Source organism: Panulirus ornatus, chromosome 7 (assembly GCF_036320965.1).
Source record: "Panulirus ornatus isolate Po-2019 chromosome 7, ASM3632096v1, whole genome shotgun sequence".
NCBI lineage: Eukaryota > Metazoa > Arthropoda > Malacostraca > Decapoda > Palinuridae > Panulirus > Panulirus ornatus.
In genome coordinates, this window is record NC_092230.1 from 39535162 (window position 1) to 39563098 (window position 27937).

The following is a 27937-nucleotide window of genomic DNA, read 5'->3' on the forward strand; positions in this document are numbered from 1 at the left end:
CTCTCTCTCTCTCTCTCTCTCTCTCTCTCTCTCTCTCTCTCTCTCTCTCTCTCTCTCTCTCTCTCTCCTTCCCTACCTCCCTTTCGCTCTCTCTCGTCCTTCCCTCCCTCCCCCCACACCCACCCACCCACCCACCCAACCCCCGGGGATGTGTCTTCCCCCCTCCCCTGCTCTTTCTCCCTTGGGGCCATCACCCTGGAAATGATTCCATGACGGCTGCCAAACACCGCAGGTGGGAGCGGGGAATTGAAACTTTCAACGGACGGGTTGTACGCACTCACGCAGGCACTCACGCACGTACCTACCTACCTACCTGCGTGCCTGGCACTGTCATCACACGTAGGACAGATACGCACATGCGCACATCCCTGGCATCATCACACGTGGGACAAATACGCACATGCGTACGTACGTGGCATCATCATCACTTGGGACAAATACGCACATACGCACATACATAGCTACCTGGCGTCGTCACACTTGGGATAGATACGCACGTACGCACACACGTGGGACAGACTCCTGCACGTATAAAGCCGCCACGCGTATTGTCCTAAACAAACGCAAACGTTATCAAACCAGCGCTGAGGACATGGAGAATTTCGGGAATAAACCCTTGAGTTAATGGATCTATCTAAAACCTCCACCGGAAAGCCGCGAGAAAGGCTCGAAATAAACACGAAACTGAAAGAAATGAACCAGAAAGAAAGAAAAGAAAGAAAGAAGTGTGTCATGTGAATGAACTTGGGGAAAAAAAAAAAAGAAAAATTGGACTGAGAATGAAGTGAGATTGAACCTGATGGCGTGTAGTGAGACATGGTGGCCAGTCATCAGTGAGAGCATTGCGACATGGTCAAGTTTGACCAGAAATGACACTTTAAGCCCAGGCATTCGAGGAGGCACAGACTCAATTGATGTACGAATAAACCTGAAATAAACTCTGGAATAAACTTGAGAGTGGATGTCAGGGAAAACGTGGGGTGGGGGTGGGGGGGCGAACTGAATCATACGTTTGTCATACTGGTTCGCTAGGCGTTAGAATAATTACGGCAGATTATGGTTTTAATGCTTTGCATTTAACCGAAGTTTTAGAGAGAGAGAGAGAGAGAGAAGAGAGAGAGAGAGAGAGAGAGAGAGAGAGTGTGAGAGAGAGAGAGAATATGTTTAGTAAAGAACGTGGCGTTGAAACTATGGGCTTGGGAAAGACGTGTGTAGTAGCACCTGGAGGAAACCCCGGAAGAGTAGGTTGTTGGGAAATAAAAAAACCTGTGGAGGACTGGAGAAGACATTCTAGGGAAAAACCTGGGGAAGACCCGATGGGAAAATTGGAAAGACTGGGGAAAATTTGAGGAAGAGCTGGCTGGAATCTTGGGAATATATATATATATATATATATATATATATATATATATATATATATATATAATATATATTATGAAAGTGATATCTGAGTGTGCAACTCTCTCTCTCTCTGGCTGTTCCATCGTCGTGGTCGATCGCGGGGTTGACTGACTGTCCCCTTCTTCTTCTCCTCCATCAGCGTTGGTGTTGTGCTTCAGGGTTCGGTCTTGTCACCCGCTTCTTTTCTCCTCTCCTCACATGGTCCTTCCTCAGCTTCTAACATCTACCATTCTTTCGCTGGTGATTCCACACTTTAGCACATTTCAACTCCCTCCCTCCTTCACTCTTCTCCACCATATTCACATGCTCTTTCTCTTCCTCACACAGTCTTAACATATCTTCTGTCACTTTTCCCAACCGGTGCAATATCTCAGAATAGGGAAGCGGTAGTCTGGTTAAATTCACACAATGCTAAAACTCGGGTCTCAACCCATAGTTCTTTCTACAACTCCACCATTCATCCCCGTAATACAGTAGACATGTTGGCCATATCCATACCTTCCATCCTTTCCTCGGTAACCCCATATAGTCGACATGACAAAATCTGCTTCCCAAAAAGCTGTGTGCACTATGTACGTGGCTGACGTAAACCTCCTGCCATTGAGCAGGTCTCCCATAAGTGATGGGGTTTTGTTCGTCCAAGGATCAAATTCCACACCTGGTCCTCTGACCCTCCCCCTTTTCTACTGGGGAGAAGAGGATCAGAATCCTTTCGTCTCGTTGATTCTCCTACCATCACCTTGGTGTAGCCATCCATCGCAGTCCCTCATGTCCGCCGTAATGTTGATTTGCTCCCATGTCCCTCGAGGCTTAGGCCCCCCCCATGGCATACGTCCAGCTGCTGCTGCTTCCCATGGTTTCTCTGAAGGGCCTAACCGCACGAAGATTGACCGTTATAATTACCCCCTTCTTTCCCGAATCGGCTAAAGCTGTGGAATCGTCTCCCTTCCTTCCTTCCTTCTTTCTTTCTTTCGTCTTTCACTTCCTCTTACAACCATTTTCCCTCAGAGTCAAGTCTCCAAACACCTGCGAATATCGGAAGGAATTTCTTTCTTTTTTCTTTCTTTTTTTTCTTTCGCTCCAGATGGTCTTGACTGGGGGGGATGGAGGTGTTAGCATGTTTTCCCCCCCGAGCCATGTGCTGGTCGCTATGAAAAACAAAAGCATACTCTACCTAGATATATAAATCTTTCGACCTGGTAATGGAGGAATTTATATTCACCATATTTAGCCACGAAAACGCTGAGGCTTTATTTATATATACATTTACGTCCGTCATGTACAAAAGCGAGCGACTGTGACTAGAAATGATCATGTGACCGTGCAACAAGGCCGTATCCCCCATAGTCTCCAAACAGAAACTTTAGTAGGGCTGTTTCCCGTTTTTTGTGAGTTAGTTATGAGCCTTGTTCGCTCTGGGTGAGGGAGGGAAGGAAAACGGGGGGGGAGGGTGGTAGTAGATAATGACGGGGGTGAACAGGATTGAATGCGGTGGGCTCAGCATGGAAACGGGAGGAATGGGGAAGGCTGTAGGTGGGGAAGAAGTTGGGGAGGAGGGGGGAAAGGGTCGGGGAGAAGGGGAAATAAAGTGACTTATATACCCCTCCCCCTGTGGTCGTCCATTTTACCCCATTTCTCCACATGCTCTCCTGCTACTCTCTCTCTCTCTCTCTCTCTCTCTCTCTCTCTCTCTCTCTCTCTCTCTCTCTCTCTCTCTCTCTCTCCTTCCCTACCTCCCTTTCGCTCTCTCTCGTCCTTCCCTCCCTCCCCCCCACACCCACTCAACCCCCGGGGATGGGTCTTCCCCCCTCCCCTGCTCTTTCTCCCTTGGGGCCATCACCCTGGAAATGATTCCATGACGCTTGCCAAACACCGCAGGTGGGAGCGGGGAATTGAAACTTTCAACGGACGGGTTGTACGCACTCACGCACGCACTCACGCACGTACCTACCTACCTACCTGCGTGCCTGGCACTGTCATCACACGTAGGACAGATACGCACATGCGCACATACCTGGCATCATCATACGTGGGACAAATACGCACATGCGTACGTACGTGGCATCATCATCACTTGGGACAAATACGCACATACGCACATGCATAGCTACCTGGCGTCGTCACACTTGGGATAGATACGCACGTACGCACACACGTGGGACAGACTCCTGCACGTATAAAGCCGCCACGCGTATTGTCCTAAACAAACGCAAACGTTATCAAACCAGCGCTGAGGACATGGAGAATTTCGGGAATAAACCCTTGAGTTAATGGATCTATCTAAAACTTCCACCGGAAAGCCGCGAGAAAGGCTCGAAATAAACACGAAACTGAAAGAAATGAACCAGAAAGAAAGAAAAGAAAGAAAGAAGTGTGTCATGTGAATGAACTTGGGGAAAAAAAAAAAAGAAAAATTGGACTGAGAATGAAGTGAGATTGAACTGATGGTGTAGTGAGACATGGTGGCCAGTCATCAGTGAGAGCATTGCGACATGGTCAAGTTTGACCAGAAATGACACTTTAAGCCCAGGCATTCGAGGAGGCACAGACTCAATTGATGTACGAATAAACCTGAAATAAACTCTGGAATAAACTTGAGAGTGGATGTCAGGGAAAACGTGGGGTGGGGGGTGGGGGGGCGAACTGAATCATACGTTGTCATTAATGGTTCGCTAGGCGTTAGATAATTACGGGCAGTTATGTTTAATGGCTTTGCAGTACCGATGTTTTAGAGAGAGAGAGAGAGAGAGAGAGAGAGAGAGAGAGAGAGAGAGAGAGAGAGTGAGAGAGAGAGAGAATGATCGAAAGGTATTTCGCTAATTACTCTATCCCCCTTTTCCTTTTTTCCCGTTGGTCATTAGAGTTTTTTTTTTTTTAAAAGCCTCATATCTACTTCCGGGGTCATTTTAGGGGCGTCTCCCACCAGACTACACTCCACCTACCGAAATGCCTTCAGCGCCTGCGCACCTGTTAATGCTAATTCTACAAGCACATATGCACACTCACTCATGTGGCTCTCGTTGCGTGTATTACCAGTCATACACGGTGCTTAAAGATGTTCTTCATGAAACTGGTGATTTGGGGGATGGTTTGAAGGTTAAAGATGGAAAGCTTCAAAGCCAGAAATGTACGAATGGTGGGTTAGCCTTGTTTTCTTCAGTCCCCCCTCGAGATGTAAATAAAAGGAAATGTACTGAATACAGAACAGAAGATTGAAATTAATCTTATGTAATCATCCTCCGATTTGATCGTCAATCCCGAGGGGAAATGGGTTGATAAATTAAGTACTAAATAGTGGCGATTGATCGTATAATGACGATTCATTAGAGATGAATAGCCAGAGAACTACCTCCAAGCACAGCTCTCCAGCTAATGAATGTCGGTCATAGCGATATCAGAACTGGACGAAACCTGGTGTGCGTTGAACGCGCGGACGGTATCCTGGAAAAAATATTGGCATTTAACGAGTGTTCAACGTTGCCGTTTCGATGGATTTCTGTTTACATGCCGTTAATTAACGAGCTGTCGTTATTCAGCAATACGCCGGAACTAATGAAATATCGGTCATTGTCGGAAATAAATGCCTAGAAAATGGCACGGTCAAACGAATATTCTGTGACGAATGAAATTTTCCCCACACTCCATCCATTATATTGCCGACATTCGAATGATAAAAGGGAGGGGAATCTAGGTGTTCTAGATTTCAATACAAACTCTAGGACCTTTTGCCTTATACATATGTCCCAGGAGTCCCTAATATCCATATGAGATTCCTGCAGCTCCTTGGAAGCTGGCCACTTCCACTGGTCGGGACCACAGGTCATTAGGTGTTTTGTGTGTGTGTGTGTGTGTGTGTGTGTGTGTGTGTGCGCGCGTGCAGTAGGGAATACACACAACAGAATGTACGGTAGAAGGGTCCAGCTGTTTCTATGAGAATTTCAAATACAGATGGAAGCTATTTCATATCATCTCTGCATACTTTAAAGTACATCATTCAAACTTTCAACACGATCATTTGCATTGCATGTTCTTAGAACCTCGTACGCTGTTTAATTCAAACAAAATCTCACTTAAAAGTATCACTATATATATATATATATATATATATATATATATATATATATATATATATATATATATATTATTTTTTTTTTTTTTTTTTTTTTTTTTGTCGCTGTCTCCCGCGTTTGCGAGGTAGCGCAAGGAAACAGACGAAAGAAATGGCCCAACCCACCCCCCATACACATGTATATACATACGTCCACACACGCAAATATACATACCTACACAGCTTTCCATGGTTTACCCCAGACGCTTCACATGCCCTGATTCAATCCACTGACAGCACGTCAACCCCGGTATACCACATCGCTCCAATTCACTCTATTCCTTGCCCTTCTTTCACCCTCCTGCATGTTCAGGCCCCGATCACACAAAATCTTTTTCACTCCATCTTTCCACCTCCAATTTGGTCTCCCTCTTCTCCTCGTTCCCTCCACCTCCGACACATATATCCTCTTGGTCAATCTTTCCTCACTCATTCTCTCCATGTGACCAAACCATTTCAAAACACCCTCTTCTGCTCTCTCAACCACGCTCTTTTTATTTCCACACATCTCTCTTACCCTTACGTTACTTACTCGATCAAACCACCTCACACCACACATTGTCCTCAAACATCTCATTTCCAGCACATCCATCCTCCTGCGCACAACTCTATCCATAGTCCACGCCTCGCAACCATACAACATTGTTGGAACCACTATTCCTTCAAACATACCCATATATATATATATATATATATATATATATATATATATATATATATATATATATATATATATATATATATATATATATATATACATTAAGGTGAAATCGCACTTCAATAAGAGTTCATACGACTTAATCTGACATGTAATTTTTCTATACATGTGGCACGACATGTTTCGTGGAGACAATCCACCTCATCAGGTTACAAGTACTTAACAAAGTTATTTAAATCCCAGCATCACACTTGAGTCCCGCAGTCCAGCACCAATCAAGTGTATATACATAGATAGATAGATATAGACATCTTTAAACGTATTTCTGTTCTTAGAATCATTTTACGTATTTCACCGCCCTGTGTGAAGTTGGGTGAGGGTTGCCATAGTGCGTGGCGACCTCAGATGAAATAGATCCACAGCGATAGAGATGGTCCTCTTGCGACAGAGATCCCGAGCTAAGCGATGGCTGGGGATGAAGGCCTCGGGAGTCTCTCCTGATCATTGATTAGACGTGGAGGAAGGTCTTGGAGGAGGCTGATGGCTCTGAGAGAGAGAGAGAGAGGTATTGTTGGAGGGTTCTTGGGAGTGGGAGCGAGGAAGAGAAATCTAGTGAAAGATGGGGCAAGTAAGAGAAGGTTATATAATTCCTTGAGGTCTCAGCTCTACGTTAGGTTAGGAGTGGGACTGGCGAATCTTGGAAGACATCATCGCTGACGTGGAAGGTTCCTTAATTCCCTGTAACTGCGTTCTCATTCCTTGATGGGTCGTGGTCTGTCATCATGCCCAACACAGGAGCGGAACTCCCGTACGTCTTGAGTGTTTGTAATACAGGATCTGGGACACTCTTTTGTAGTCGTGGCGAAATACAGTCTGTGTTGACCCCAACCTTGTAGTCCAACAGTTGTATATTGCAGCAGAGGAATTTGAGTACTTCATAAAGCCTTTGTATTAAGCTGGTCAATTTTAGACCCCCCCAAGCTGCCCGTGGCGTCTCAGCTTACATAGAAAGAAAAATAGATCCCTCATCAGCTCTTACTTTTTAACCTGGTAGTACCTTCCGTAGACATACGATTCTCTGTTCCGTGTGAAGGTTCTCGCGGAGTACGCAAGACAAGCCATGTGGGTAGTGAGGAGGACGAGTTTGATCTTAGCATTATCTCAGGCTCCTGTCACAGCTGACGATGATGCTACTAGGTTAAGCCCTTGAACCTATTATTACCCATCTTCCTATCCTCTTACCTATCTTCCTCTCTCCTCAGCTTTCTCTCTTGATCCCCGCACTCCCAAAAAGCACTGTGACGCACCCCTCCCAAATTCTTCCACTCTCACTCCCTCCGGTCAGTGTTGACACCCTGAGAATACACACACCCCACCAGTGCCAGTGTTGACACCCTGAGGACACACACACATCCGACCTGTGCCATGACACACACACACACACCTGACCTGTGGCACGACACACACACACCTGACCTGCGTCTGTAATGGCACACTAAGAACAAGCTGTCATGCGCAAGAGTCCGTGCCAGACTTAGCTGACGCATCTTTGCATACGTGTGAAGGCCTGAAGATGTCCAGGTAATGATGATGGGTGTGGGGAAAATTGACATTGATGGCCTTGATATACCCTGACAGTCGATAGAGCTAAAGATCATCCATCTAACGTACCAGGTATTTACTGTATAGACTTCGTGTATCATAGGAAATTCCAGGATGCTTTGATAGCATTGGATCTTCAATATCATGAGCAGCTATTGCAACACAGAATCGTTACTGTATACAACCCTTATAACACAGGACTTTAGATATAAGAAAGGACTTGAGATGTAACACAGGACTTGGGATATTAACAAAGGACTTGAGATATTAACAAAGGACTAGAGATATCGTTCAAGCTCTTCAGTGATTAGATCTATCCGGATTGAAAATGTTTCTAACTTAGATCCTCTAACTCACCACAAAGGATTACCAAAAGAATTCAAACAGCATCGGACCTTTGAGTTCTAACGTGTCTGTTTGTGATTAGATAAAGGTGTCGGGAACTTATAGATCAATATGGTAATGGTGGAATGAGGAAGAACTTGTGAATAAATCATGGCACTGGGAAAGTACAAATACTGTACTGCTGTCAGCTGTGGATACGAAACGAAACATGTGTATCGCGTGTTCTGTGATGTGTCTAAGGTACAGATTTCAACCCCTCGTCATTGGCAAATCACTCGAAGTGCTAAGATCCTTTTGGAGGGAAAAAGAGCTTGTGCCTCATTAGGGGTAAAACGTTACCCCCCCCCCCCCATTCCCTCCACGTACGAGCTTGTTATTAACACAGCGAAGTGTGTGTGGCCATTACCCTCACCAGTAGTATACCGTAAACAGTCGTGTATCAACAACTGAACCACGAGAGGCAGTTCTTATGTTACCATAGTGTCCCTCTTATGACGCGGAGGGAGGGTAGGGTTTCTCTTCTCTCTCTCTCTCTCTCTCTCTCTCTCTCTCTCTCTCTCTCTCTCTCTCTCTCTCTCTCTCTCTCTCTCTCTCTCTCTCCTTTACACGATCCTTGCATGCCGTCTGGCTGGGAGAGGAAGCCGTCCCGGGATGGAAATGCTCCCCTGCGTTTTCCGTAATCCGCTTAGCCACTAATGCACCAGAGGGAGGCTACTTTATCCCACACACACACACACACACACACACACACACACACGGGGGGAGGAGGAGCAGCAGCAGGAGAGGAGGGGTATCTGTGTAAGGCTATGGATGAAGTGTGGTGGCGTTTAGTGTGGAGACTTTTCTTGAATGTATTGGAAAAAAAGGAATACAGGTTAGATGTTCAAGAGTTGGTGGCTAGACTAATCGTGGAAGTGGATGTGTATTTAATCGAAGGATTTTTCATGATTTTTTTCTTTTCAACGTAGACGTTCCGTGAACGCGTCTGTCTATACGACTTTCGTTATAATGAGACTTCTTGATGTACTCGGGGGACGGTTGTGAGATTGCCATATTTACATATCACAAGAATTCTTTATCCATATTCTTTCCCTCAGGAGCGCCTGTTACCAGGCCTTTATTTATGCAGAATCCTCACACACACACACACACACACACACACGCACACATATATATTCCTATGAGTCCACGAGGAAAATGAAACACCATAAGTTCCCAAGTGCACTTTCGTGTAATAATCACATCATCAGGGGAGACACCAAAGAGAAATATAACAGTCAGTTGATATACATCGAAGAGACGAAGCTAGGACGCCATTTGGACTCATAGGAATATCTTGATCACGCGCAAAATTGTGATCCTTTCCAATATATATATATATATATATATATATATATATATATATATATATATATATATATATATATATATATATATATATGATTATGTTAGCCTAGACGGCGTGGGCAACTGTAGCCTTAATCGAAGCCATCTCATAAACGTTGTATACGCATATACCCCTAGGGGTGGATGAACAGCTGGGTTGGCTGTGGGCCGACTACCCGCAACCAGGAGTCGAACCTATGCGTTCCACCTCGGGCGGGCCCGTGAATGCGTCATGGCCAGGAACGCTAACCGCGAAAATCCATATATATATCCCAATCTAATTTTTATATATCCATTATCTCTCCTGTTTGTCCATGTCCCATTTAGTTTCATATCTATTTTCATCCTGACCACACTATTACCCTCAGCGCTAAACCGAATCACACTTTCATTTACAACTGATATTACGATGTTTGAAGTTTATAACGTGATGGTCTAAGCCACCACAAACTCCATTGTCATTGTTGACCATACATCACAATCAAAGGTCATATTTGTAGTGAAAGCGTGTATGGTTTTTTTCAAAAGTATTTTGAACCCTTGAAAACGTGTGTGGTTTATTTTCAAAAGCATTTTTAACCCTTGAAAACGTGTATTGTTTATTCTCAAAAGCATTTTGAACCCTTGAAAGCGTGTATGGTTTATTTTCAAAAGCATTTTGAACCCTTGAAAGCGTGTATGGTTTATTTTCAAAAGCATTTTGAACCTTTGAAAACGTGTATTGTTTATTCTCAAAAGCATTTTGAACCCTTGAAAACGTGTGTGGTTTATTTTCAAAAGTATTTTGAACCCTTGAAAACGTGTGTGGTTTATTTTCAAAAGCATTTTGAACCCTTGAAAACGTGTGTGGTTTATTTTCAAAAGCATTTTGAACCCTTGAAAACGTGTATTGTTTATTCTCAAAAGCATTTTGAACCCTTGAAAACGTGTGTGGTTTATTTTCAAAAGTATTTTGAACCCTTGAAAACGTGTGTGGTTTATTTTCAAAAGCATTTTGAACCCTTGAAAACGTGTGTGGTTTATTTTCAAAAGCATTTTGAACCCTTGAAAACGTGTGTGGTTTATTTTCAAAAGTATTTTGAACCCTTGAAAACGTGTGTGGTTTATTTTCAAAAGCATTTTGAACCCTTGAAAACGTGTGTGGTTTATTTTCAAAAGCATTTTGAACCCTTGAAAACGTGTGTGGTTTATTTTCAAAAGCATTTTGAACCCTTGAAAACGTGTGTGGTTTATTTTCAAAAGCATTTTGAACCCTTGAAAACGTGTATTGTTTATTCTCAAAAGCATTTTGAACCCTTGAAAACGTGTGTGGTTTATTTTCAAAAGTATTTTGAACCCTTGAAAACGTGTGTGGTTTATTTTCAAAAGCATTTTGAACCCTTGAAAACGTGTGTGGTTTATTTTCAAAAGCATTTTGAACCCTTGAAAACGTGTGTGGTTTATTTTCAAAAGTATTTTGAACCCTTGAAAACGTGTATTGTTTATTCTCAAAAGCATTTTGAACCCTTGAAAACGTGTGTGGTTTATTTTCAAAAGTATTTTGAACCCTTGAAAACGTGTGTGGTTTATTTTCAAAAGCATTTTGAACCCTTGAAAACGTGTGTGGTTTATTTTCAAAAGTATTTTGAACCCTTGAAAACGTGTGTGGTTTATTTTCAAAAGCATTTTGAACCCTTGAAAACGTGTGTGGTTTATTTTCAAAAGCATTTTGAACCCTTGAAAACGTGTGTGGTTTATTTTCAAAAGCATTTTGAACCCTTGAAAACGTGTGTGGTTTATTTTCAAAAGCATTTTGAACCCTTGAAAACGTGTGTGGTTTATTTTCAAAAGCATTTTGAACCCTTGAAAACGTGTGTGGTTTATTTTCAAAAGCATTTTGAACCCTTGAAAACGTGTGTGGTTTATTTTCAAAAGCATTTTGAACCCTTGAAAACGTGTGTGGTTTATTTTCAAAAGTATTTTGAACCCTTGAAAACGTGTGTGGTTTATTTTCAAAAGCATTTTGAACCCTTGAAAACGTGTGTGGTTTATTTTCAAAAGCATTTTGAACCCTTGAAAACGTGTGTGGTTTATTTTCAAAAGCATTTTGAACCCTTGAAAACGTGTGTGGTTTATTTTCAAAAGCATTTTGAACCCTTGAAAACGTGTGTGGTTTATTTTCAAAAGCATTTTGAACCCTTGAAAACGTGTGTGGTTTATTTTCAAAAGCATTTTGAACCCTTGAAAACGTGTGTGGTTTATTTTCAAAAGCATTTTGAACCCTTGAAAACGTGTGTGGTTTATTTTCAAAAGCATTTTGAACCCTTGAAAACGTGTATTGTTTATTCTCAAAAGCATTTTGAACCCTTGAAAACGTGTGTGGTTTATTTTCAAAAGCATTTTGAACCCTTGAAAACGTGTGTGGTTTATTTTCAAAAGCATTTTGAACCCTTGAAAACGTGTGTGGTTTATTTTCAAAAGTATTTTGAACCCTTGAAAACGTGTGTGGTTTATTTTCAAAAGTATTTTGAACCCTTGAAAACGTGTGTGGTTTATTTTCAAAAGTATTTTGAACCCTTGAAAACGTGTGTGGTTTATTTTCAAAAGCATTTTGAACCCTTGAAAACGTGTGTGGTTTATTTTCAAAAGTATTTTGAACCCTTGAAAACGTGTGTGGTTTATTTTCAAAAGCATTTTGAACCCTTGAAAGCGTGTATGGTTTATTTTCAAAAGCATTTTGAACCTTTGAAAACGAGTATGGTTTATTTTCAAAAGTATTTCGAACACCTGAAGAAGGTGTGTTCAATATCTTTCGATTGATGGTTTATATATAATTTGACGAACATATTTGACCCCTGGCCAATTGATTTCGATCGTATGCCCAACTAGCCTCCATCACTACCTAATGATCATCCGGAACATAATTAGTGTATTTTGTCGTTTCTTCCACAACGTAAATATTCGCACGAATACTCGTATATTCGCAGTCTGCAGACTCCTTTAAAAGGAAGGCTTGATTTGAATCCACTTAAAGCCAAGTTTGAGAACTAGGTGGGCGTGAAAGATGTGTGTGTGTGTGTGTGTGTGTGTGTGTGTGTTGTGTGTGTGTGTGTGTTGTGTGTGTGTGTGTGTGTGTGTTGTGTGTGTGTGTGTGTGTGTTGTGTGTGTGTGTGTGTGTGTGTGTGTGTGTGTGTGTGTGTGTGTGTGTCATTCACGCCTCAGTGGTTTGCTCTGGGCTTTAATGGCAAGACTTGAGAGAACATTGCGCATGCGCTTTCTCTCTCTCTCTCTCTCTCTCTCTCTCTCTCTCTCTCCTCTCTCTCTCTCTCTTCTCTCTCTCTCTCTCTCTCTCTCTCTCTCAAACTCAGTTATGTTAAGCGAACATCGTCTTTCTTTTTCTTTTTAAAGCCCCACCACAACAGTAGATCGTTATATATATATATATATATATATATATATATATATATATATATATATATATATATATATATATATATATATATATCCTAGCCTAAGCCAGGTACCTATCTTTTCGACCCACCCCAAGGAGTTGATAAACAGCTGGGTTGACTGTGGGCCGAGTGCCGTAACCAGGAGTACAGCCCATGCGCTCGACCCTAGGTGGGCAGGCCCGTGTATGGGTCATGGTCAGAAACGCTAACCGGTACACCACGAGAGTCCAGAATTGATTTCGTAACTCTTATTATTTTGTTTGATTCATTCCAAATTCATTTCGAGTTATCTTACATTTCAATCCTGGATTTACGAATTTCATTCCTTGTCCGTTTGTGGTTCGTTCCCAGTGTGTGTAGACTCGCTGTTCGTATTTCATTATTTCATGTTTTATTTCCGATTTATTTACTCTTCATAGTCGGGTCGTCCCTCCATCATTCCGGGTTATATATCCGGTTCACCAGAGGTACATACCTGGTTCCTATTTCCGTGAGCAGAGGGATGTAGAGAACCGGTTCTGACCTGGTTTGCCTTCAGTTCTGAGTCATAACCGGGTTTAACGAGTTCCCGTTTTCTGTTTGATATATGCGAGTGCTTTAATATTCCGAGTCGCGAGTGTATCATAGATCTTTATTTTCCTCAGGCATTCTTTTTTTCTTTTTTTTTTACATTTCTCGTTGTCTCCCATTTCCTTTCAATCAAATGGTATTTCCCATCCCATTTTCTTTCAATTAAATGATTTTTTTTCCCCATCTCATTGTCTTTCAATCAAATGATTTTTTTCCCATCTCATTTTCTTTCAATCAAATGATTTTTTCCCATCTCATTTTCTTTCAATCAAATGATTTTTTCCTATCTCATTTTCTTTCAATCAAATGATTTTTTCCTATCTCATTTTCTTTCAATCAAATGATTTTTTCCTATCTCATTTTCTTTCAATCAAATGATTTTTTCCTATCTCATTTTCTTTCAATCAGATGATTTTTTCCTATCTCATTCTCTTTCAATCAAATGATTTTTTCCTATCTCATTCTCTTTCAATCAAATGATTTTTTCCCATTTCATTCTCTTTCAATCAAATGATTTTTTCCCATCTCATTTTCTTTCAATCAAATGATTTTTTTTTCACCCTCTCCCAGCGTACCTTTCTACTTACCTATCTACCTTCCTACCTACTTACCTTACCTACGGTGAGGTTCAGCTCACCGCGCGTCTCGCTGGATGAATAATATCGCCCGTCTCTGCTGACATTCATTACAGGAATATTAATTTAGGTTCATCTAGTACAGTCTGCCTTCGACCATACACCAAGTTTTCTTTTGTCAATTTTAGTTTACTCCACACACAAGTTACGATATATATATATATATATATATATATATATATATATATATATATATATATCACTCAGCTCGCATGTGAATATTATTTATTTGATATATGAAAATATTTCGTATCTTGTGTTGAGCGTAGACTGTAAGATTACAATTCATTTTCACGTTTCTGTTAGTCTTTCCGTATATATATATATATATATATATATATATATATATATATATATATATATATATATATATATATATATATATATATACGGAAAGACTAACAGAAACGTGAAAATGAATTGTAATCTTACAGTCTACGCTCAACACAAGATACGAAATATTTTCATATATCAAATAAATAATATTCACATGCGAGCTGAGTGATATATATATATATATATATATATATATATATATATATATATATCGTAACTTGTGTATATATATATATATATATATATATACACTTGTATATATATATATATATATATATATATATATATATATATATATATATATATATATATATATAATCGTTTCTTTTCGCTTTTGTATATCATTGTCAGTTATATCTATGGTATATTTCATGGTATTTATTTAGATTTGATAACTCTGTTGCTTCCATCTTGAAGTAGAAGAGAGAGAGAGAGAGAGAGAGAGAGAGAGAGAGAGAGAGAGAGAGAGAGAGATTGGCGAGGTTTTGCCATGAGGTAGAGCTAGCTCATAGCGCTGTGATACAGAGGGAAAAAAAAAAGTAAAAGAAACTCGTATATCAACAGTTTCCTAACTTCCTAGGAATTGAAAATCTTGTACATGTATATAAATTGCATACAAATGATGTGTAGTCATAAAACATATGACTTTTATCCCCGCACACATTGAGGTTCTATAAAGACCAGTAAGGATTTTTTTCCCATTTCTTTCCTCTCGTTTTTCTGATGTTTGAAAAGAAGTAAAGAATGTTGAGATTTGAAACGGAAATTATTCTGTAAATGAACAAGTTATCCCTTAAATTCTTTTTTTCTTCGCTGAGAAAAGAGAAATAGTTTGAAATATTTTTAGATATGATAATATTAGAGTCAAAAGTACTAAAGAAAATGTATTTCAACAAAGAATGAATAATATCGGTATCAAAACTATCGTTTCTTAATATCTCTCCTATTCATAGCACTAAAAGCTATGTAAATGAGAATTTCCTAACCATCTTCAACCACCAAAACCCACTGGATTCTGCAGGAAGTCAAAAAATATTTATTATATATTCGTAGAATTTTATTTAAACCGATACCCAAAATAAATCAAATATCGAAGAGATTTTGGAATATTTGTTTCCCCGACCGTTTTCTGTTGAGCAGAATGTATCTCATACTTTCCCATTTTATAGGCAAAACAAAATCAGAACAAAAGCTTTAACATTTCGTGGAGGAATTCCGACTTTGTTTCGCGGACGAAATGCAATTTAATACGACTGCAATTACGATGGAATTATTATTATTTTTGTTTTTTTTCTTTCACGGAGTCATCCCGCAAACCGTTTTTGGCTGGTAGTTAGGGCGAATTCTCTGACGAAAATATGGCCATAGATTGTGCATAGAACCGTGTTTTGGCACGTTGACATGGCGGTCTCTCCTGGATTTAGAAATGACATAGAAGTGGCAACTATGACACCTGACTTGTGTAGGTTTAAAGACGGACCACCTGGCATTCGTAACTTAACCTCATCCAATTAGCTAAATCCCAGACTCAACCAAAATCTTTAGGATGTCATTGTCTTGTGAATATGCCTGAAGGATTTGCATGTTGAATACATTTAACAACATTAAACCAGACGATCTTGTATGAATGAAGACGATATTGGCATCACGAAAGTTAGGTTTTAAGAAAAAAAAATGTATAGAAATATATTGTTTCTCTAATCTAACCTAACTTGAATATCCTTCTGGTACATGACTGTTATAGACCATAGATTCACCTGCTCACCGGCCTGTTTAAGACTTTCAAGTCAAAACGTCGTACATGGCAAATATATTTCAGATAATATCTATGTGCTTGTAATGTGGATAACGTGCGAATGTTCAACCAATTAATAATGTCGTTGGATAGTTGGTGAATTTAAATTACAACCACCAGTCGAGAGATCTTGACGGATTTGCGTCCAGTGTTCAGAATAGTTCAATGACCATACAGCACAATGTTCATACATGTCATTTGATAGTAATGTACATTCGAAGATAACATTTTTTTTTTCCACTGGAGGCACTGATGATGATGTAAACCATCAGCTTCATAGACTTCAAATGTCGTCATCTAAATTCAAATTCCAAGTTTGATCTGGTTTGCCCCGAAGGGTAGTAGTAAGGACCATGAAAAAAAAAAATGGGAAACAAACAGCGATCATGAGAAGTAAAGCATGAATAAAACTGTAGATTACACACAAGTAAAGTCTTTTAAAGCGATTATTCTATACATAAGTAAAGTTCTGATTGTAGAGAACCCGGGAGAATGAATACGAATAGAGTAGTCATTCGATAGATAGATAGATAGATAGATAAGGATTGCTTGACGACAGTCCTCAGATCCATTGAGGATGCCATGGTAGAGAGAAGTTCGTATGAAGACACTTCGTGGATAGAACTTAAATGGACTTAATAGTTATCCCTCAATTGGTTGTTCGTTTTGGCTTTTGAACTTATCAAGATCCGGGGGTCATTAAGGCTGTCAACGTCAAATTGTAACCACTACTAATCAAACAATCTAAAGCACCTGGTTAAGGTGTGCGAAACTAATTCTAGCACCATACACACCATTCGCTTCCCTTAGCAGCATCCCTCCCTCATGTGTGCAGGGTAAAGTCACTTTCCACTGATGCGTTTGAGGCTAAGCAGATTATAGAAAACGTGGATGTACAATAAGGCGAACTTATGCCACATGAATTGCCCCAAGTAGTTTAGATGGTACTAGACCTGTTTACGGTGTAATTATGTAAGATAGTTTGGGGTCGAATACCTTCATCCTATAGAGATCCTATGTTTGAAGAGTTTTATAGTATATGTCAAATGCTTTATAATATGAGCCGTATTCAGAAAAGCTCCTGTGTTGCTAAGGGGGTATACCATAATCAAAATGCCATGATATAAGCGTCAAGGAACTATTTTTTTTTTTAATCTGAAACGACACAGTTAATTGAGGCCCTAATCAAGCTCAAGTCACAAACGATATATATATATATATATATATATATATATATATATATATATATATATATATATATATATATATATATATATATATACTCTAGCTTGAGCCAGGTACACAATTTATCGACCAACTTCTATAAGTGAATGCGAACATATGGCTTGATTGTAGTCCAACCTCCCCAACCAGGATTCGAACCTACGCTCTCGACCCTGTGTTGTACTGTAGAATGTGTTACGAACTACGAGGGTCCAAAATATTTCCCAGGCAGTTGCACAGTGTATGTAAATCCCGCGTCAGAATTACCCCAACATACATTATTGATGTTTCTGTGTTGTAAATGACTTTCAGACTGCGAGATAACAAGAATACAACGTAAATACAGAAGACTAGGAATGTTAGAAATCAGCGTTGTTGATGTTTTAAGATTCGCCAGGTTATATATATTTTGAACACGTTTTCGCTCACCCAGCTCAAAATCTCATCTCACAACCCTCACAACCTTGGTTTCTGGTTGTGATGGGTCTCGCGTTAAGCTCTTGGCTGACTACTCACAACCTTGATTTCTGGTTGTTAAGGATCTAGTACTAATAATCTCAACGCTTTAGTCCTATTCCCAGGAGTCCAACACGACATGTTAATTAAATTCGAAATGAAAAGAAAACAATGCGTAAGGGACACTAATTCATTTTAAAATGAAACTTTCCTTATCTTTAAGTTGAATCTCGTGACAGCTGCAGTCTTCGTAGAACACTTTTCTTTTTTTTTTTTTTTAAATGGAGATTTTATTTAGGCTAAACAACTTAGACAATTTCTTGTTTTTCAACCTACTTCAAATGCAAATGACTCTGACAGACGGTCTCAAATGAATTTATTTAATTATGAAAACATAAAGTGAAACTATGTTTAAAGAGAGATGTTGATCAAATTAACCCCTGTGATCCCTCTAACCAACGATGTTTGTTTTCAAAGCAGAAACTGGTGCACTGTGAGCCAGCTAGATAACAAGGGAAACAGAGATATGCAAATAGTTACAGGGTGTTCAGCGAGATGAGTCTATAAGCGTTGGTATAGATAGTAGGTAAATGTATTTCGATATATTAGTGGCCAAGATTTTATCTAAATACCAGAGAGAGATTCGACTAAGAAGTTTGCCATGGGTGAGAGCAGACACGTAGCGCTTTCAGGCTTTTAAGATAAAGCAGTTACGTAATATCTGTACAAGAACAACTACAAAAAAAAAAAAAGTCAAAGGAAAAATAAAACCTATATAGAAACGATGCGCTACAATCTGTAGGAAGTCCACCTCTGACCTTAAGAATCGCACCTGCCAACAGCAGGTCATGAAAACTTATGGCCTCCTTCTCCCTCACACATTGAGGTTATAGAGAATCCCACCATTTTCTCATGTTCGGTACAAAGAAGAGAGAGAGAGAAGAGAGAGAGAGAGAGAGAGAGAGAGAGAGAGAGAGAGAGAGAGAGAGAGAGAGAGAGAGAGAGAGACCATCTATTTAGGATTTTCTGCCGTATACTTTTCTTTCATTTCGTTAGATTCTGAAAGAAGCGATGAATGTCGAGAATTGAAAGGAAAAATCACTCGGTAAATATGTGGCTGAGAACCGAAGAGATGATATTGATTTGTGGCATGTATCTAGTCACAATGAAGTGTTGATACATAACCTGCCATAATGTATGATGATATGTGTATGTATGATAACATGCCCAACGGTGATATGCCTCAATAAATGACAAATAATGTTATAGTAATCAAAGCAACATTTCGCATGACAACTTACTATTTATAGTAATGATAATTATCCCTTTGTTGGAATCTCTTGCCAAATTTGCTCATCACTAGTTATTACATTCTGCAAAGACGAGTCGATAGATCTCATCATACAATTCAATTGGAACCTGAGGAAGGAAATATGGTTTTTATTTACGGTGAGAGAATCTTAGAATATTTGTTTCCCGGACCGTTTTCTGTTGAGCAGAATGTATCTCATACTCTCCCATTTTTTATGGGAAAAGCAAAATCAGAACACACACAAAAAAAGAAAATTATGAAATTTCATGGAGGAATTCCGACTTTGTTCCACGGACGAAATGCAATTTGATAACACTGCAATTACGATGGATTCCCCTCACCCGCCTCCCTCCCTCTCCCTCTTTCACCGAGTGATGCCACAAACCGTTGATGGCTGGGTCGTTAGGGGTCGACCTCGGTGGCGAAAATGTGGCAATAGATCGTGCATGTGGCCATTGTCTGGTACGTTGATATGGCAACTTCCTGGCGTACGCCATTGGACGAGGCAACTCTGGAGGATTGGGTGTAGGACCACCTGACATAGTCATGGCAACACATGCAAACGTACAGCCTCTTATGACGTGGCAAAGGCCATATATGTATATATATATTTTTTTTTTTTTTTTTTTTTTATACTTTGTCGCTGTCTCCCGCGTTTGCGAGGTAGCGCAAGGAAACAGACGAAAGAAATGGCCCAACCCTCCCCATACACATGTACATACACACGTCCACACACGCAAATATACATACCTACACAGCTTTCCATGGTTTACCCCAGACGCTTCACATGCCCTGATTCAATCCACTGACAGCACGTCAACCCCTGTATACCACATCGCTCCAATTCACTCTATTCCTTGCCCTCCTTTCACCCTCCTGCATGTTCAGGCCCCGATCACACAAAATCCTTTTCACTCCATCTTTCCACCTCCAATTTGGTCTCCTTCTTCTCCTCGTTCCCTCCACCTCCGACACATATATCCTCTTGGTCAATCTTTCCTCACTCATTCTCTCCATGTGCCCAAACCATTTCAAAACACCCTCTTCTGCTCTCTCAAATATATATATATATATATATATATATATATATATATATATTCCTATAAGTCCACTGGAACACGATAAGTTCCCAAGTGCACTTTCGTGTAATAATCACATCATCAGGGGAGACACAAGAGATATATATATATATATATATATATATATATATATATATATATATATATATATATATATATATATATATTTTCTTTTTTCTTTTAAACTATTCGCCATTTCCCGCGTTAGCGAGGTAGCGTTAGGAACAGAGGACTGGGCCTTTTTTGGAATATCCTCACCTGGCCCCCTCTGTTCCTTCTTTTGGAAAATCAAAAAAAAAAAAAAAGAATAACGAGATGGGAGGATTTCCAGCCCCCCGCTCCCTCCCCTTTTAGTCGCCTTCTACGACACGCAGGGAATACGTGGGAAGTATTCTTAATCCCCTATCCCCAGGGATTATATATATATATATATATATATATATATATATATATATATGTGTGTGTGTGTGTGTGTTCAAGATACTTAGATTGATAATTACATTACCTGACGGCTTTAACGACCTTGGAAGTTGTTATTAAGGCCTACAACTCCCTCAAAAAAAAAAACAACAACTTCTCACATAAAGTATAGCAAAGCTTCATTTATGTGTATGGCAAATGTATACTACATGTATGGCCACCTTTAGCATGCGTAAACTCGCACTTACCAAACATGGTATTATGCATAAGTGACAGCTCAACCAACATTACTTTACCGTTTAGCCTTTAAGATCGTAAGTATAGCAACGTGACAGATTATCTGGATGGCCATTACTAAAACATGGCAACGTGTTAAACTTACCTGAATGGCGATGTCCAGGTCTTTCTCGTCAATTTCACCGCTGGCGTTGACATCTGACGGGGAGAACGTAACATAAATAACATAATACAAGAACAATGAACATTTATGAATTTGAATTAAATGAACATATGAGGTTTACTCGTCAGATTGATTTACATTATACAAATCATATACCATTTATTTTTTTCATAGATATTAGTCTTACGTATTTCTAAAGTAATTTCATTTGTACGTGTACATGTGTATATATGTATATGTCTGTGTATGTATATGTATGAGTACGTTGAAATGTATAGGTATGTATGTGTGCGTGTGTGGACGTGTATGTTTAGGTTGGGCCATTCTTTCGTCTGTTTCCTTGCGTTAGTGTATATATATATATATATATATATATATATATATATATATATATATATATATATATATATATATATATTAAAGAGTGCTGTTGTTACCCAAGATCTCTTTCTAAAGCCCCCCCGCAGTCCAAGGTTGCGCTGCTTCTAGTATCAGGGAAATTTGGTCTCCTTTGGAATGAGAATTTCCCTCGCGAGACTCGACTCCCAATAATACAGCCTCGCCAAAGTGCTTTTCACTCGCGGTATAACCTCTCGAAGTCAAAGACCAATAAAGTTTCCTTCTCTCTCTCTCAGGATATATATATATATATATATATATATATATATATATATATATATATATATATATATCTAAATATATAAGTAGGAACTGTCAAAGGAGCAAATAATGATAATAATAATAATATTGATAATAATAATAGATATAATGATAATATTAATAATGATAATATTAGTAATAATGATAATGATAATTATAACTGCAATATCTCCCTTCAACATTCGAAGTATAACAAATATGAATAAAAGTTAAACTGAAATTAGATAGCTAAAGATGACCGTATCAGACATATAAGTGAACCTTCAGTCTCCAAAGAAAAAGATAAAAACAGAAAACGTGAAGGACAATTTTGGCTTCAACACAAGGGCCCTGGCAGGGAATCACCTCAAAAAAAGAAAGAAAAAAAAAAGGAGGGGCGAGATTGTTTCATAAGGTTAGCTGGTTGGCAAGTTGCGCGGTCAGCAACTCTCTCTCTCTCTCTCCATCCATCCATTTTCTCTAGACTCTTTCTTTCCTTCTATCTATCTTAACCCCCCAGATCTTTTCTATACCTGTTAAAAACCTCTCGTCAGTCTATGTCACCTACCGAAACATTCCCTCAGCATCGTCTTCCTGTGTCAGAGATAATCTTATGACCACATACATTATTGATCTATTTTTTATTTGATTTATCATAATCTGTATTGGACTGTAGCAATTATTCCTCATTTCAATAAATCAAACGTTTCTTTTTTTTCGTAAATAGGATGAAAAATTCATATATGTTAGATATATGCTATTTTCTTTAGATTAACAATGAAATTACACGTTTATTACAATATTTTAAAACATCAATCAGATTGTCGTTTTATGGTAGACTAAATTAGAAAATTGATCTTAAACGTAATAATATAATAAGTAGAATATCCTCTCAGCTGTGGCCATTAGCCCGAAGCGGCTTCCTGGAGCCCGAATTAATATGTCGTGTTTCGGATCGTTACCCAACCGCCGCCATGACCCTCGCCATCTGACCACCAGAATACAACCACCGTTATCTGTTGTAAGCCGACGTTGTCTAAATACAGAAACCATTGTACTAGTTGTGCTTGAAATACTGTATATACTGTAGTCTAAAAAACTCCAGTTTCTGCTGTCGTCATTCTGTGGTCTGAATACTGCTTGTAACCTAAATATAACTTCTGGATGATTACAGCAACTGTAAGTGTTGTAGTTGCTGTTGTTGTGAAAATACAGTAGGAGCTGTAAACCCTGTAGTCTAAATAGAGCAACTGTTGAAGGCTATGATTATTGTAGTCTCAATACAACTGTTTGTTGTAGTGTACAGACAGTCACAGCTGTAAACATTGTAGTCTAAATCCAACTGTTTCAGGCGCCGTTGTTCAAATACAGCAGCTGTTGTAGGCGTACTAATAGTGAAGATAGATATTCATTGCCTTTAACTATGTACAAAGCCACGAGAAGCCATTAGAATATTCGAATGTTTAAAATATTCATTATACAATCCTAAGAAATAGAATATTCAACTTTTAAACCAAATACAGAGCAAAAATAGGTGTGTTTGAAGGAATAGCATTTCCAGCAATGCTATATGGTTGCGAGGCGTGGGCTATAGATAGAGTTGTGCGGAGGAGGGTGGATGTGCTAGAAATGAGATGTTTGAGGACGATATGTGGTGTGAGGTGGATTGATCGAGTAAGTAATAATAGGGTAAGAGAGATGTGCGGTAATAAAAAAAAAATGTGGTTGAGAGAGCAGAAGAGGTTGTGTTGAAATGGTTTGGACATATGGAGAGAATGAATAAGGAAAGATTGACAAAGAGGATATATGTGTCAGAGGTGGAGAGAAGAAGAAGCTGGAGACCAAACTGGAGGTGGAAGGATGAAATGAAAAATATTTTGTGATCGAGGCCTGAACATGCAGGAGGGTGAGAGGCGTGCAAGGAATAGAGTGAATTGGAAACGATGTGGTATTCCGGGGTCGACGTGCTGTCAATGGATTGAACCAGGCCGTGTGAAGCGTCTGGAGTAAACCAGTGTGTATGTGTGTGTGTGTGTGTGTGTGTGTTTGGGCCATTCTTCGTCTGTTTCCTGGCGCTAGAAACAGCTATTGAGTATGATGATAATGAAATGATATAATGTAATATAATGTATATGCCTTGCAAGTGCAACACAAAACCCATTTAAAAAGAAAAGAGGAAGAATTCAATGGGTCGCGATTATATTTTCTTTTTAATATAAAGAAGGATGGAGTTAGATCCGATTAGTTTTCCTAAGACCCCAGCAGTTCATTTGGAATTTTGGGGAGCTTAGAAGGTTTCCGACGGTTAGGGTTACAGCGTTTGGTTTCACAGATTGAAGTAGATCATCGGATCCTAAGGTTTATAGGTTTAGGGTTTTATCCAGGAAATTCCCGGTAGACGCGTACTATAAGTTCATAATATCCAATTATTATCAAGCCTAATAGTTTTTTGATTATACTTAAAAAGTATAAATTTAAAACGAAATAGTGACTGAGTTTCCAAGTGGTGTAATGGTGTAATATATCTATCAAACGCATAATTTGATGGTATATGTGAATGCATTAGTGATCATAATTTACCCTTCAATGATGAGTTTGCAATACAACAGTTTACCAGCCACGTAAGCATAAGACAGCACAAAGTCTACCTAATCGTTTGATTAAACAAACAATACGTACAGTGATCATTCTTTCTCAACACTGTGGAATTGTAATGTTCCAGCCTTACGTCAATAGACGAGTTTACCCTAAACAGAAAATCAGAATACATGGGACGAAGATCTGTTGGACATATAACTAAATGTAATTATATTTGAGCCGTATATACCCTTAATGACCCCAGGTTAATTGGTATAGACCTAAAGCTCAGTTAACCAACCAATTATTTATTACCATACGTCGGCCTCAAACAACCATACAATTACTGCTTCTTCATCGTGCGCTGAACAAGGAATAGAATTAGCATGATAATGCGACCATTCATCAGAGATAAATGAAAAACATTTGATAAAGAAAAAAGAAGTAATTTCTTTTAGCGGAAATTAATGGCACGTCATCGCTTCCCGAACAACAATTAATTGGGGAACGACACAGTAGTATTTTATCAATATCAAAATTATTTAATCATCGCATCCTACTCATGGAATATATTTAGATGGAATAATATATTTAATTATCAAAGGAGTGAGGATGGATTCTTATAGTTTGATTGTTTTATGAAATAATTTTAACTTATAATAATAATTATAGCAATAATAATGATGATAATGATAATAATGATAATAATAATAATAATATATTTCGAAAGAGGGGATGCTAAATCATTGAAGTTATAATGGATACATGTTACCGAATACATCTCTGATGAAACTTTGAAGAATAATGATGAAACTTGGTTTAAGAAACTGTGATATTGATGAAGCAGCTTCGTCTCGACCAGGCCGTCCAAACCCGCCATGTTGATGGCAAACGAAGAATTGGAGGATGCTGGGTAATGGGGTCAAGCAGGGCAAGTCGCTGACCCCAAGACCATTAATGCAGAAACTGTAGTTACAGAAGCACTTCAGGTCACCAACCGAACATGAAATTATTGTAAAAGGTCACCTCATCAAAGTGGACAATCAGCCCACCTAGCTTCTATTTCCCTTACATTTCCAATTCCAATCTCGTAAATTCTGCCATCACACCCTTTTCAACCCATACCTTCCAGTTTGTCGCACGCGACGAATATAGTCTTACCTCTGACTACAGTGACGAGAGAGAGGCATTCTCTCACGACTCGACGATGGAATGAAGATTGGTTGATTGACTATTAGCAGTTTGAGGCCCGTCTCAACTACCGGGGTGTCATTAAGGCCATCAACGTCACGTTTTATAAGCATCAGTCGTAGCCTGGGTGTTAGAAGCTACCTGGCTAACCACAAGATGGACGGGGGTTCGATTCTCGGTGGGTGTACAGTGGTAGATACGAGAAGGGAGGGCGTAAAACACTCCTTGTATTTGATGAGTGTCATAACACTGCGTTCAGGAATTTAAGTTGTAGCTTCTGCTGAGGGGAAAACCTATCCTTCACCAAAGAGAAAAGCTTGGTCACAGGTAAGCTTGGCCTAAAGCTGAAGAAAGCTGATATAGACTTGATATCAAGCTCGCTCTCTCTCTCTCTCTCTCTCTCTCTCTCTCTCTCTCTCTCTCTCTCTCTCTCGTGTGATGCATAAACATAGACCTTGGGAGCAAAATTGTTAAGAGAGCTTTTGAAGCGTCGAAGCCTCGGGAAGAATGATGAGAATAAGTTGTGCAGGGCATCAAAGCCACGAAGAAATTCCCGTCTTAAGACTGAAACGAGGAAGAAGGAATTCACTCCCAAGTGACGGCGATAAGGTCCACAGTCGATCGAGATAAGACTTCTCTCTATAACTACGAGGAGGAGGAAGAGGAGGAGGAAGACGATCGGCGAACTGTGTGAGAAAAAAGATGTGATGGAGGGGGAGATGTACGAGAACATAAGACCAAAAGAAGGAGGAAGAGGAGGAGGAAGAGAAGGGGAAGTGCATGACCCCGAGGGGCTTGAAGTTACTGCCACGACCTGCAGGTGGGGAAAAGGAGTGTAAGAGGAGAGGCGTTTGGCGAGATGGTGAAAATCCACGAAGCCAGAGTTATAGACGGATGGAACATACATGGGAGAACCTGAGTGTGGCCCTAGATAATACGGGTGAGACCATAGGGTTGTGAATCCCCTTAACCAGATCCTAACCTAAGGATCCACTTTCTTGATTCTTAAGAGGATTAAGATACCCCTAAATCAGGATTAAGATACCCCCAGATCAGGATTGATACCCCTAATTAGGATTAAGATACCCCCAGATCCAAAGAAAAGGAGGTTCTTTATGATCCTAGATAACAAATGCGACTTTGTAGTTTGAGGTTTTACATTATTATTATCATCTCATAATACTTTCCTCCTCTCCCACGACGCTTGAAAACGTCACTTGTCAAGACTTGGGTCGTCACCCTAATTCCATTTTTCTCTTCACCCCACAAACTTTACCTTCACTCCAGAATACTTTTCTTCACACCACAGCTCTTGTGTCTTCCTCTCACAGCACTTCCCTTCACCCCACTACATAGGCATTCACCCCACAACTGTTGTGTTCACCCCCCAAGAAAGCACTTTTCTTCTCCCACAACACTTTTGTTTTACACTGTCCAAAGCCTGTGTCTTCACCCCACAACACCTACGTCTTCACCCCACAACACCTGTGTCTTCACCCCACAACACCTACGTCTTCACCCCACAACACCTGTGTCTTCACCCCACAACACCTGTGTCTTCACCCCACAACACCTACGTCTTCACCCCACAACACCTGTGTCTTCACCCCACAACACCTACGTCTTCACCCCACAACACCTGTGTCTTCACTCCACAACACCTGTGTCTTCACTCCACAACACCTGTGTCTTCACTCCACAACACCTGTGTCTTCACTCCACAACACCTGTGTCTTCACCCCACAACACCTGTGTCTTCACCCCACAACACCTACGTCTTCACCCCACAACACCTACGTCTTCACCCCACAACACCTACGTCTTCACCCCACAACACCTACGTCTTCACTCCACAACACCTGTGTCTTCACTCCACAACACCTGTGTCTTCACCCCACAACACCTGTGTCTTCACCCCACAACACCTGTGTCTTCACCCCACAACACCTGTGTCTTCACTCCACAACACCTGTGTCTTCACCCCACAACACCTGTGTCTTCACCCCACAACACCTGTGTCTTCACCCCACAACACCTGTGTCTTCACCCCACAACACCTGTGTCTTCACCCCACAACGCCTGTGTCTTCACCCCACAACGCCTGTGTCTTCACCCCACAACGCCTGTGTCTTCACCCCACAACGCCTGTGTCTTCACCCCACAACGCCTGTGTCTTCACCCCACAACGCCTGTGTCTTCACCCCACAACGCCTGTGTCTTCACCCCAACAACGCCTGTGTCTTCACCCCCACAACGCCTGTGTCTTCACCCCACAACACCTGTGTCTTCACCCCACAACACCTGTGTCTTCACCCCACAACACCTACGTCTTCACCCCACAACACCTACGTCTTCACCCCACAACACCTACG

The 27937-nt window shown here is 40.1% G+C and overlaps 1 protein-coding gene and 1 long non-coding RNA gene across 2 annotated transcripts in view; one reads left to right on the top strand and one right to left on the bottom strand.

Annotated features, from left to right (window-relative positions):
- Nucleotides 1-27937, top strand: part of LOC139749547 (uncharacterized) — a 458205-nt gene that overhangs the window by 188641 nt on the left and 241627 nt on the right. The gene's annotated exons all lie outside the window — the stretch shown is intronic.
- The window catches only part of Scp2 (Sarcoplasmic calcium-binding protein 2), a 118039-nt gene that overhangs the window by 54197 nt on the left and 35905 nt on the right, over nucleotides 1-27937 (bottom strand). The window contains exon 2 of the mRNA XM_071663534.1: nucleotides 21141-21193. Coding sequence (XP_071519635.1) covers nucleotides 21141-21193 — 53 coding nt within the window. The remainder of the gene's footprint in view (nucleotides 1-21140; nucleotides 21194-27937) is intronic.